General features: G+C 37.6%; 1 protein-coding gene across 1 annotated transcript; it reads left to right on the forward strand.

The window, feature by feature from the left end:
* Positions 1-47: 47 nt before the first annotated feature.
* Positions 48-11,992, forward strand: ATP5PB (ATP synthase peripheral stalk-membrane subunit b). Its single transcript, XM_057740926.1, has 7 exons — positions 48-192; positions 470-506; positions 4,190-4,335; positions 6,220-6,383; positions 6,742-6,867; positions 10,436-10,615; positions 11,578-11,992. The coding sequence occupies exons 1-7, from the start codon at positions 153-155 to the stop codon at positions 11,653-11,655; spliced, it is 771 nt and encodes a 256-aa protein (XP_057596909.1). The 5' UTR covers positions 48-152; the 3' UTR covers positions 11,656-11,992.
* Positions 11,993-14,041: the final 2,049 nt, after the last annotated feature.

The following is a 14,041-nucleotide window of genomic DNA, read 5'->3' on the forward strand; positions in this document are numbered from 1 at the left end:
AGAAAAAAAAAAATTCGACCGGAAGTTGATAAAAGAGGGCACAATGTTCTCTTCTCGCGAGACTTGTGAGCGCCCATCTTGCTTCTGCCCGTGACAGATTTTTGTGTGGGGGTCACTTGGGCTTGTAGGGTGTGTGTGTGGGATACCTGACGATGCTGTCCCGGGTGGTACTTTCTGTCGCCGCTGCAGCAGGTGAGAGGTACAGACCCTGGTCCGGGCTAGCACAGTGATTGCAAACCAGCGCGTCTAGGGTTACTTGGAGCAGGTGGGAGGAAAGGGGGTGAAGAAGGGCGCGGCGAGACTGGGCCTGAGTGGAGAGTGATTAGTGGCGCTCGGAAGGTGAGTGTGGGGTCGCGGGGGATAGGAATGGAGAACGCGTGACCTTAGTGATTGGGCTCCGCGGGGACCGAGGAAGGGGCAAACCAGATTTCACCTTGACCTTGCTGACCTGCGCCTTGTGTATTTGCAGCCCCCTCTCTGAAGAACGCAGCCCTCCTCGGTCCAGGGTAAGTGTGAGCGGTGTAATGCTTCCTTTTGTCCTTGCTTTACCACCTCATTTCACTTCTGAGTAATCTGCTTTTAGCTTTAGGCCGGTAATTATCTTTCTTTAGGTTATATTGGGACGCTTGAAGTCTCATGCAAACACGTGTGTTCCTGTAACTGCCTGGAACACCGTTGTATCAGATAATAGCAAAGATTAAGAGAACAAGTGGATGTATTCTAACTAAGCTAGAAACTGGTTTTGGTGTCTTCTAAGCCCCGCCTCTCTCCCTTGTGACCTTCAGCCAGACATAGCTGCCGCAGCCCGAATCAGGGTTACTAGATTGCATATCCTAGGACAAGTTGTGCTAAATAAAACAATGAACCATGGGACAACTTTTACTGTCAGGTCAGAGAAATTGTTTATTGTTTCAGTAAATATTTATCTTGCCACCCACATAACCAAAAATACAAAAAGGAGTAAGGTTAAGTACCTGCCTTCACGGACCTCATGCACAGTCTACCAGGGGAGGCAGCTATAGAGTAGTAGTGTACAGTGAGGGCTCTGAAGCTGCAAGAGGGTACGCCTGGCTCCTCCACTTAAAAGCTGTGGGACAGTAATTTCCCCATCTGCAAAACAGAGGTAAAAGTACATTATGGATTATGAAAATAAAGGAAATTAATTCCTGGGAACTCTAAAAACAGTGCTTGGTACATGATATGTGCTTAGTAAATGTTAGGTGTTATTAATATTATTTCATAAAACGTCAGTTTTCTTTGGGATTTCTCTTTTTACTTCCAGACTTAGTCCTAAATCTTGCAAAATTTGGTAACAATCCTATGGCTTGAAAAAGTGGCTTTGGTTTTTCTGTAATTTTTATGTAAGTGGTAGAGTGAGGCTATAATTGGCTGCTTCCAGCTTCTCAGAGAAGAAAGATTCCATACAGACAAGTAAACAAATAATTGTAATATAGGTAATAAATACATAGACAAGATGCAAGGAGCATCCTTGAATTCTCTTTCACATTTCATGTCTGATATATCAGTAAGGCTCTTCCTTCAGATTATATCCAGTGTCTGACCACTTTTTTCACTGCCACTACTACTGGAGTATGAACCACCATCATGTTTCACCTAAGCTATTTCATTTGTCTCCTAACTAGTCTCCTTGAATCTGTGTTCTTGTCCCATTACAGGCCATTCTCACAGTAGCAGTAGGGATTATGTCAGTTCCCCCACCCTTCCCCTGAAAAACCCTCTAGAGCTGCCCATCCCACTTGAAATAAAATCCAAACTTACGATAACCCAGAAGATGGTTCATCAGGAGTTGACCCCATCCTACCTCTTGATTTACCTTCTTACATTCTCTTTTTAGGTCATTCTCTAGCCATACTGGCCGTCTTGCTATTCTTCTAAAAACTGGCAAGCTTATTGTTGCCTCAGGATCTTTGTACTTGCTCTTCTCTCCTTTCCCCAGGTCATTGAGTCAAATGCCATCTGATCTACCAAAAAAGCCTTTCCACCATTCCATTGTTCCTTAGCCCCTTCCCTCACCCATTTTTCTTCATGGAACTTACAACCATCTGAAATTGTGTATGGGCCTATACACTCACACTTCCCAAACCCCCACTAGAATATCAAAGATTGGGACTTTGCTTATTATTATATTCCGGTGCCTAACATAAATAGAAAGTCAGAAATGTTTTGTTGGGTGAATAAATGTCAGCCCAAGATTGGAGAGTCCTTTATAAAGGGTGTACTTGAGATGTTCTGAAGGCTGGTTGGTCTCGGTAGTCATTAAGTGAAAAGTGTAACCAGGCAGGAGGAGCAGCATCAGGTTTGTTTTTGTTTGTGTTTGTTTTTGTTTGTGTTTGTGTTTGTTTTTGAAAGCTGTAAGTAGTTCCATATAGCTGGAGAGTAAAAGAATGAAGGAAGATGAGGATATAAAATTTGACAGGTGCTGAATCACGAACGCTATATTAAGTAGTTTGTTTTCTGTGGACAGGAGAGAGCCTATTGAAGAGTTTTAAAGTCAAGTTTGCATTTTTAAAAAACTTTCAAAGCAGCAGGGAGGGGGCTAGGTTTAAGGGGTATTTGAGGAGAAGCCAAGAGACCAGGTTTTGGATTGCTAGCTTGTTTAGGCAAGAGTTGATGAGGGTTTGAACTAAGACAGCCATTTAAGGAGAGGATTTGTGTCCGCCTAAAGCAAGTTCTTTAGTGCTATGCTTTAAATGAATGGTTCTCAACCTGGGGCAGTTTTGCCCTCCAGGGGACATTTGGCAATGTCTGGAGACATTTTTGGTTGTCACCACTGGGTGGGGGTGGGGGTGCTTCTGGCATCTAGTGTATAAAGGCCACAGGGATACTGCTAATCACTCTAAGTGCACAGAACAGCCTTCCACAACAAAGAATTGTCAATAGCCCAAAATGTCAATAATGCTGAGGTTTAGAAACCCTGATTCAAATGAAAGAATCTTGAGCATGTTTCTTAGATTTCAGAAGTTGGTGTGGTTAACTCATAATACATCAGGAAGCAGAAATGATATTCAAAAGACAAGCAATAAAGAATAATCGATGAAATAATATAAACTCTTACATTGCAAGGAGATAAGAGGGGAGGGGAGGGATAAAAACATACTGAGAATTTGACGGAGATTAAGCTTGACAGCAGATATGAAAAGTTTAGAGGATTTTATTTCATCAGAATCTTAATGAGATACCAGTATGCTGTAATTGCTAAAAATGCAATCTTAGGCTACTTCATGACAAGAATAGTTTGCAAATCCACAATAATAATGCAATGGTTCAAGGCCAATAATGGCAATAGCAAGTTCTCAATATGTATTAATATTTGTAGCATGAATTAATGGGTCAAGCTGTATTTAGAGTATTGTGTTCAGTTCTGTATACTTCATTTTTGTAAACAAAACCAGATTACCGCTTGTAGTGGAAAATCAGGATGGTGAAGGAATTGAGATGTTTAACCCAGATATATGAGCGTTATCTTATATAGAAAAAGGAACTTAGAACCGGTGGGTAGAGGTTTTGGGGATGTATGTAGTAGTTCAGTTCAAAGGATGAACACAGTTAGAGCTGTCCAACACTGGAAAAGCATGTTTTACTTAGTGCTTATTTAGCACCCCATCACAGAATATTCAAGAAGGTCAGAGTTCTTGCCATCAGGGAGCTCAACACGGTGGACATGTAATAGCTAACCACGTACGCAGAAATTTACCATATGCCAGGCACCGTTCTATGTACTTTACATTTATTAGCTCAGTTAATCCTCACAGCAACCCTCTGAGGTCATATTCTTTATTTCCACTTTACTTTCGAGAAATCAGAGATTACAAAAGCGTAAATTAGAAGTTTGAGCCCAGATAGTCTGGCTGCAGAGTCTACGTTCTTACATAATTCAGTGCTAGTAATAGACATATAAAGTGCTAGGCAGATGACCCATGAAACTTAACAGAATGGATTCTAATATTGGGTAGAAGGTTACATACAGCTTTAAGTAAGTTATTTCCCCTTGTCACAAAGCTAATTATTGGACCTTCCTGTTCTTGGTCTGTTCTCTTTCCATTAGGACAGTTTCCCATTGAGGGAAACTGCCTCAATACTCATTCCTGTTTGTTCTTATCCACAATTGTTCATACATTGTGCTCTGTTTAAAGAGTGGGCTTGAAATTTGTATAATTTCTATCTTTAGGGTATTGCAGGCAACAAGGATCTTTCACACAGGGCAGTCAAGTCTTGCCCCTGTACCACCTCTTCCTGAATATGGAGGAAAGGTTCGTTTTGGGCTGATCCCTGAGGAATTCTTCCAGTTCCTTTATCCTAAAACTGGTGTAACAGGTGAGCATTTGCCCAATGTTTGATAGTATGTTTGGATGATATGATTTATGTTAATCTAGGGTTTTAGTGGTCTCTTACCTTTTCCACATATACCAGAAAAATCAAGTCAGCAGTTTTTAAAAGTAAAGTGTGGTAGTGATTCAATTTAAGAATTGATTTGATTGCTTTAACTTGTCTTTGAAATAAATTTGGGATTTTAACTTGATTTTATAACGTTGTCTCCGTTTCTAGATACACCAAATTTATTGAATGCCTGCTCTGTGCTAGGCACTGTTCTAGACATACAGTGGTAAACTAAAGTGCCTGCCATCATGGAACATGCAATCTTTTGTAGGGTAGACAGTAAAGAAATGAGTAACTGGGGAATTCCTGACGTTGCAGTGGTTAGGACTTGGTGCTTTTGCTGCAGGGGCCGAGGTTCAGTCCCTGGTCAGGGAACTGAAATCCTGCAAGCTACACAGAGCAGCCAAAATAAATAAATAAAAATTGAGTAACTGTATAATACACTTTCAGGTAATGATAGAAAGAGCTATAGATTAAAATGAAGTCGGGTAAGGCAATAGAGACTATGTAGTATATGTATAATTATGAAAAAAGAACTGAAACATTTATCAGTTTTTTTTCCTCTTAAAAGCATAAATTGTACTGAAACCTTTCATTTTTATAATACGATCAGCTTTCACTTTATTTAATGCATACAGCAGTTCTATGAAGACATTTTTATTACCCAGAAGAAATAGACAACAAAGAATTTGCTGAGATTTATTCTCTCTTTAGTGACTGAGTTGGACTTAAACACAGGTTCTCTAGTTTAGTGTTCTTTCTACTACACACACCACTGTACCTGAATACTGCTATGACTAGGAAACATTGAAAACCAAACTTTGGGTTTTTTTTTTAATCTCTCTGGGGAGTGGCCTAAAATAGCATTTCTGTAACTAAAATTGCAAGAAACGTTAATTTCCTCAGACCTCCATAGGTGGTAAAAATGCTGCATATGATAGGCCTCTTTTGTACATTCACACTTAAAATTTATACATTGAAGGCCAATTTCTTTTTTAAGTGAACTGTTGAAACTTTGTATGGGAAACTCTGGGTAAAATATATTTGAAAATGTAACCCTTTTATTCTCATAGTACATCCTAACATCCTTTGGTACCTGTGTTGCTCAGAAACACTGTAAACTGCTTCCCTAAAGACCTGCTTTAACCCTACCTAGCATCTTGTGAGGCATAGAGGAAAATCCTAAAGAAGTGTACATCATGGTTTGTGTCCTTGCAGAATTCATGGCCTGGTAAAAGAAAAAGATGGCCATATTTGAAGCATTAATTGAGAATCCTCTTATTTAGTTCTTTTACATACATGCTACTTTATAGTTGTATCTGTTTTGTTTGCTTATTTCCAGTGTCAGGTTCCTATTCAGTAAATAGGCAAGAGTGGGTAAATTTTATTCTGACCAATGTCCCCACTCAATAAATAGTATATTTTGCTGCACAAATTACTTCTGAAAGTAACCTGACATCTTTATAAAATATTTCCTGTCTTTTAAGCAGTTCTACTAGATACTTAATGTACATTCTTTCTCAGTTTCATCAACCCTATGAAGAAGATACTATTCCCATTTTACAGTTAAGGAAACTAAGCTCAGAGAATCATCTATATTGCTCAATGTTTTATAAGTTTGTAGAGTTAGATTTCCATGGGTCCAGATCCTTGTTCTTTCAACCCTATCCTACTGGTTCTTACCTAGTGTTCTGTTTTTGAATCTGATTATTTAAAATCATTATTAACTTTGCCTTCAATTAATTAAATGCGGAAGGATCTCTCTGTCTTCCCCTTTTAGACATAGCATATCCCTCATAAAATAACTTTTTCTTATTTTAGGACCCTATGTGCTCGGAACTGGGCTTATCTTATATTTACTCTCCAAAGAAATATATGTGATAACTCCAGAGACCTTCTCTGCCATATCAACAATAGGATTGCTTATCTACGCAGTTAAAAAATATGGTGCCTCTATTGGGGAATTTGCTGATAAACTCAATGAGGTAAGAACCATAAATCATATTTCCCACTTTAGACCGTAGTAGAAGTGTCAAAGCGATGTTTTTAGTACAAATGATAGGGGCAGAGCATACAGAAATGAATCTAATTATTAATGGTATTACTAATTTGAGATAAATTTTTAAAAATGTACCAGACTTTCTCCAGCTTTTCCATAGTTTTTTTCATTCAGCAAGATACTGCATAGCTATTATGGGCAACTCTTTTTAGGAATTTGTGTAGTTCTCCTTATGTGTGGGTGTTTTCACAAATGAGGGGTATGACTTTGAGGAAGCATAAAATGAATCTGTTTTTATTACCTGTGGTGCTTTCACTGATCTTTGTTATAAATCATAATTGCAGCAAAAAATTGCCCAACTAGAAGAAGTGAAACAGGCTTCCATCAAACAAATCCAGGATGCAATTGATCTGGAGAAGTCGCAGCAGGCACTGGTTCAAAAGCGCCATTACCTTTTTGATGTCCAGAGGGTAGGTTTCAGAGCTTTCTAAGGCAAGTGAAGTTATGCATTTGCATGCATTTAAAACAAAAAATTAGAATGTTATAAGAAATAGTTGGATAGGTTGAGCATATTTTGTTTAGAAAAAGAATATTTGGGTGGGTGTTGGCAGTTACAGCTATTTAGACATCTAAGACCTATCAAGTAGATAAATAATTAGAATTATTACTGTAAAACTAGGAAGAGTAAAAAGTATAAAAGAACACATTTTGAATCCACACAGAGCGAAAATTTCATACACGCTCCCTGTAAGAAAGTCTTATTTAACATACTTAACTGTAAGGAAATCTGATACCTTACATTTCAAATTCACAATATTTAGTTTCTAAAACAACTTTAGGAACATATTCGAGCATTTTGTTGTTATTTTCTTTGAGCCCAGTACTTTATGCCTGATATTTAAAGTGAGATGTCCTTATATTGAAATTTTATGTTATAGAAGCACCTGTGAAATGAAAAATGAGGTGCTGAGGTAAAGTAAGTGTCTGAAATATTACAGATCTGGGTCAGTATTTCCTAGTGTAGTCTTGGTACCATGTGCATCAGTCATCTTTGGTGCAAATTTTTGGACCCATTCCAAGACCTGTGGGATTAGAATCTCTGTTAGGAGGTATCCAAGAGTCTATTTTTTAAAACAGTATCGTGAAAGATTCTTAAACATTTATATGTTTGAAATTCTCAGAAATTTTAGAAATATCTTTCCATGCCTATTTAGGTTACAACCAGCGAACGCTCCCTGCCTCATAGGCAATATGTATGCACAAACAAAATCTGGCTTTTGAAGGTGTAGCTTTTTTATAAGAATCAAATGATAGTCGTTAAAATTTTTATTTATTTATGAAATATTTATTTAATAGGTGTATTTTGTGTGTGGACACTGGTCAAGGCAAGGTGCAGGGAATACAGCAGAGAACAAAACAAAGTGCCTTCCTGGCGTCTACTTTCTAGCCAGAGGTTGAGAGAAGGACAGGAAAAAATAAGCAGATGGGAATGTCAACTTGTATGAAACACATGTAGAATAATGAACTTATGTTAAAGGAAAAGATATTTTAGGAGGAGGGAGTTATTACTGTTGTTATTGGGCAGCCTAGAAAGGCTTCTCATGTGAGCAGAGGCCTGACAAAGTGATGGTGCAGGCTACGTGGATTACTGAGGAAATAGTATTCTAGGCAGAGGGAAGAACTATCACAAGGGCCCTTGCTTGATATAGACAAGGAAAAGTAAGGAGGCCAATGTAACTGAAGTGGAATGGGTGACGAGGAAGGTAAGAGGAAGCAATGCAGAGAGTGGCCAAGGGCTAGTCTTACAGGTTTCTGTGAGGACTTTGACTTGTACTCAGAATGAGAGAGAAAGTCATTGAATCTTTTAGGCAGAGGAGTGATGTGATCTCACTTGTGATCCCACTCTGATTGCCTTGTTGAAAGTAGTCTTCAGTCTTGTGTGCATTGGTTTCAAATGCCTGTGAGTTAGCCAAGTAGAGTTGTTAGGTAGACCATTAGACATATGAGTCTGGAATCACTGGGGAGAATTCCAGACTGGAGATTTGAGAACCATGAGTTTACAAGTGGCACTTAACAGCTGTAAGGCTAGAACATGAAGGAAAGTAACTGGTGGAAGCAAGGATCATTTTAATTTGCAGTTGCCCTACTTATGGTAGAGTAGTAAGGGTCTAAGAATTTAGCATAGGATTTAGCAACATGGAGGTTGGTGACCTTGGTAAGGGCTATTTGAGGAAGGTAGGTCATTTGCTGAAAAGGAAAGTAGTCAAAGAGATGTTAGAGATTTGAGGAGAAAGAAGAACAGGAGAGTGAATGAACTAAAAAAAATGTACCTAGAAGTATTGGGGACTTACTTGAGATTAATATCTCAAGCCTGTTATGTATAATAACAGGTGGGCCTATAAGGATTCTCATTACAGACTAGAAGATGACAATATCCCTGTCACCATTATTAATTCAATGTTATTCTGGAGGTGGTAGGTGATTTTAGAGAAGAGAAAGGAAGAGGTATAAAAATCAGAAAGGGTAAAGTTATCCTTATTTATAGATTACCTGATTATATACCTAGGAAACCTGAGAGAATCAACTTAATTCTTAAAGCCATAAGCAAATTCAGTAAGGTATCTGGGTACAAAATTCCTATTGAATAAACAAAATCAGTAGACTTTTATATACAAATAGCAGTCATTCATTAAGTGTGCGAGAAAAGATAAACCATTTAGGAAAAGATGCCTAGGAGGAAACTTAACTAGAAATGTACAGGTTTTTTTACTTTGAAAAATGTAAAATGCTTGTGAGGAATAAGGTTCTAAAAACGCAAGACTCAGTAATATAAGGATATCAAATTCTCCCTACTTTAATCTCCAAATTTCACAAGTTCCTAGAAAGAAAATACTAATAGACTAGGGGTGGGGGGTGTTGGGGCTTGAACAAATTGATTATTGATAGAAAAATAAAAAGAATATTCAGGAGTATTCTGAAAAAGAGAAGTAATGAAGTCTTACCAAATATTAAAACTCATAAAATTCTAAGGAATTTTCAATAGCATGGTACACTATATGAATAGAAAGTCAAATTGGCACAGCAGATTAGGGGGTCTAGAGATAGACCTAAACACATAAGGCAGTTTAGAAAGGTGGCATTTTCATCTTAGAGGGGGAAAGACAAACAGTTATCTTGGTAGATATAGGGTTGTTTTCCACTTTTTTGCCTTATACCAAAACAAATTTCAGATGAATTAAAGATCTTTAAATAAGAAATGAAACCATAAAAGTAGAAAAAGAGAACATGAAAAACAGTACAGTACCCTTGGAATGGCAAGGCCTTTCTAATAAAGACAACAAAATGCAGAAACTTGCATGGTGACGGATGTTAACTAGACTCATCGTGGTGGGCATTTCACAATATATACAGATATCCAGTCGTGTTTATATACCTGAAATTAATATAATATCGTATGTCAGTTATACTTCAGTTTTTAAAAATCCAGGAACTATAAGAGGAATAATTGTTATGTTGATCTCATTAAAAATTTAAAATTTTACATGCAGAAATTACCATAAACAAAGTTGAGACAAACTAGGAAGGATACATGTGTTCCATGTGACACAAAAGAGTAGTTACCTTAGGATAGACCAGCATCCCAGTAAAAACTAAGTGTAGGATGTGAGCAATTTATAAAGATATAAGTAAATGTAAATGGCTTCTAAATATGTAAATTTTCTCCTTAAGTAATGACAATTAAAATTGATATTTTTTTCTGCTTATCAGAATAGTGGAGAGTAAAATGTTTTATAAACACCATTGGTCAGGGTTTGGAGTAACAAGCATTTGTGTTGCTGGTGAGAGAATGAAGCAGTACAACTTTTTTGTGGAATTTGACAACATTAGTCACAAGTTAAAATGGATCTTTAAGAGCATGGGCTTTGTAGCCTGGCTCCTTGTAATCACGTCTTGGCTTCACAATTCATTGGCTCTATAACCTTGGACAAATTCCTTAGTGTCTGCCTCAGTTTTCATCACTTCTTGATTTTGCTTCAGAATAACATTGCCATGGTCTTGGAGGTCACTTACCGGGAACGGCTGCATAGAGTATACAGGGAGGTAAAGAATCGCCTGGACTATCACATCTCTGTGCAGAATATGATGCGTCAAAAGGAGAAAGAGCACATGATAAACTGGGTGGAGAAGCACGTGGTACAGAGCATCTCTGTGCAGCAGGTACGTGATGTTTTGAAGCTTCTGGAGTTGTATTGCTGTCTCTGATAGGATAGAAATAGCTGGTAAAGGGCCTTTAGCCTAGAGACATTGGGATGGCCCTGGTTTATTTTTCTGGTTAGTGGTAACCTAGAAGATGCTGCACAACTGCCATGATAGGTTTCCTCCTTCCTCAAGGTTTGGTTACCAATGGGTCTCTTCACCTCATAGGTCAAAAAGAGTGGAAAGATTGTTGACAACACTCATTGAACAGACTTATGTTCAAGTTCCAACATTTGGGAAATATTAACCATCATGTTCCTCTGTAAAACAGAGGCTGGGCAAGTCTAAATCTAATTCCATGATTTCCCTTCCCAGCCACTTAATTCATTGGTCTTGAATAGAAATCTTTTCTACTTTTTACATAAATGTGATTTCCTTTTTAAATTTTATGTTCTTTTTTTATTTATTTATGACTTGATTTCTTCTTTCCAAGAGAGATAGATAGTATACTTAGGCATTTCTGGTCCTTTTCTGCATAACCATGCAGGACTAGAAAAACAGGGTCTGTCAACATTTAATGAATTGGGTTTTTTAAAATAAACTGTTTTTTACATAAAAGTGATACACTTATTTAAGAAACTTGGAAAACACGAAAGTATACAAAAGAGACTAAAAATTATTTTTATTCTTTCTTAACATTTCTGTATTACTAATGTTTGTTAGGTTGGTCTTTTTCAAGCAGCTGTTAGCTGTAAAAACCTAACATCAGTGGCACATGGTCACAGGAGTATCTAGCTTCAACCTCTAGACAGGTTTCACTCATAAAAGCTATGAACTATTTTTAGTAGTCTATCATATTAAGCCAGTAATCCATCTTGAGGTTCAGTAGGAACTTCTTGTAGGAGGTATCCTTTAGAATTACATTGTTTATACCTTTCCCTGATTTGAAAAGTTCTAACCAGCTTTCTCTTTCCTAATCACAGGAAAAGGAGACAATTGCCAAGTGCATTGCAGATCTAAAGCTGCTCGCAAAGAAGGCTCAAGCACAACCAGTTCTGTAAATGCATCTATCCCAATTGAGACAGCTAGAAACAGTTGACTGACTAAATGGAAACTAGGCTATGTGACAAAATCTCTCTGTATTGCTGTCTACTGAAGTTACAGTTTCCCTTTCCTAAAAATGAAAAGTTTGTTTCATATAATGAGAGAATTAAAACAATCTGTTGGCCAGTAAGATGTTTCTCTCATCCTTCTTGCTCTGCATTTTGAGTTGTTCCATGATCACTTTTGAGTAAGCAGTTTGCTTTGAATAAAACTTGATACCTGACTAAAAACTATCAAGTTACAGTTTAAATTTGAATTAATTCAACTATCTTGTAATAAAGTGACAGTGGAAACGAAGTTTTTCAAGATGCATAATTTTCCGAAATATTATTTCAACATTTGTTACATGAGTAAAAATTAAAGATGTCATTGAACTGATAATCTTGTTTATAAAACTATTAGTGGCAAGCTATTTTTTGCTGGTAGGTTATGGGAAATTTAAAGCTTTTCAGTACTTTTAAAATAACTAAAGGAAATCTTATATATCAGATTATATCATTGACTTTATTTTCATTTTAGTGTCAGAAAAATTGTCATAAAATCACTCTCAAGAATCCAGCAGATAAGTTAGAAAATTCTGCCCTTCCATAGGTCTGTCCGCATTTAATTCTCCCATACTTGTATAAGGATTTACTTGTAAACAAAGGGATAACTTACATAATAAGGAAATATTTGAAAATATGTACGATATGGATAATTGCTATTTTCATTGACTAAGATGTTACTTAAAGGAGATTTTGATATGGTCAGCAGAGTTGTTGCAAATTATTCGTTAAATAAAGAATTGCTGTGCTAAGCACAATCCTGCACTGGTCATACAGAGATAAGAAGTTCCTACCTCAGGGAGTTAAAAATCTACCGGAGAGGTGGTAAGAATATGTGCTACAATACAGATTTTAGGTGTTTTGAGAGTGTAGTGACAAACACTGTTTTAGGTAGTCTCAATAGCCTCATCATTTCCCCTTGTATATAATTGTATCAGTCGGCATTCAGTCAGAAGCAGAAGTACTAGTACATATGTGTATATATAAGGGATTTGACTTTACACTCTCATGGGAGCTGGTTAAGCAGTCTCTGTAAGCTCTTAATCTTTGTTTCTGATGAAGGAGCTTGACTTGCATGGCGTAGGCGTTTAAGAAGGGAAGGCAGATGTGAACTGAGAGAGGGTAGGAACAAGGGGAAATCACAAGCACAGACTGAAAGCCTTGTCAGTTTTTATCACCTCTGATCTTCATAGTATGGTTGTCCTGTAGAACCCCAGGCCTTTCCTCACACACCTGGTCCAAAGGTTAGAGAAACTGAAGGATGACCCAGGGAAAGGTTGGGAAGTTACAGGCCCAGCTATGACTGGTGAGTCAGCAGATTAGCATCAATATGTATGAGCCACAAAGTAGTTGCTGCGTTCACAAAGGCAGCTAGGCTAGACATGAGGCTGTCAGAGTCCTCTGGCCAGTCAGTTCAGACAGAAGAGCTTCATCTGGGTCTCATAAGGCCACTGGGCTGAGCAGAACCAGGAGCCAAATACTGACATCTTTACTCACAGCAGCACTTACAACATGCTGTGGATAGCCAACACGATGCTCTGCCACTTGGCGTGACTGTTGCAGCCAGCTGTAGAGCACATGCTGCTCCTTTTGGACAAGGACGTGCTGGAGGAGTTTGTTAACCTGTGCCTAAGGAGCGTGGTGTCACAACCCAAAGTGAAGCCAGTCAGGAATGAGAAGGAGGTAATAGATACGCTGAGCAGGGTTCCTAGAGGCAAAACTCCAGACTACAGCCCCAAATCTCTACCTTCAGAATATCAGAAATTTTTTATATGTGGTGGATGTGGTTTGGGATGTATTGGTTTGCCAAAAAGTTCATTCAGGTTTGTTCCGCCACATGAACATTTTGGCCAACCCAGTACAAGTTGGCTGCATGGTAATTGGTTGTGCAGTCTAAAATGAAGAGTATTGCAATTATTTTTTAAATATATAGAAAGTCCAATTGATTTGAAGTATTTTTGTATTGGCAAAAGGAATAGATTATATTTGTCAATGAAAAAAAGGGAAACATTATTTTTGTCATAAATTTTGTAATGGCCATAAAAATAATTTCTAATAAATGATAAAAATTCTAATCAACTAATAAAATCTGAAGATCATTCCATCAAGTGGTCCATTACCTAATTCACAGGTTGCTCTTAGCATCACTCATGGTGGAATAACCAGATACGTTTTCTGATCTGCTGAAATGTGAAGTAGACAGTATCACCTGTGATGTAATCTAACCAGAAATATTTAACCTCATCTATCAAAACTCAAAATGTAAATTCCAGTTTCCAGGAAATGCAGGAGATAGAGG

The sequence above is a fragment of the Hippopotamus amphibius genome, chromosome 1 (genome assembly GCF_030028045.1).
Source record: "Hippopotamus amphibius kiboko isolate mHipAmp2 chromosome 1, mHipAmp2.hap2, whole genome shotgun sequence".
NCBI classification, from domain to species: domain Eukaryota; kingdom Metazoa; phylum Chordata; class Mammalia; order Artiodactyla; family Hippopotamidae; genus Hippopotamus; species Hippopotamus amphibius.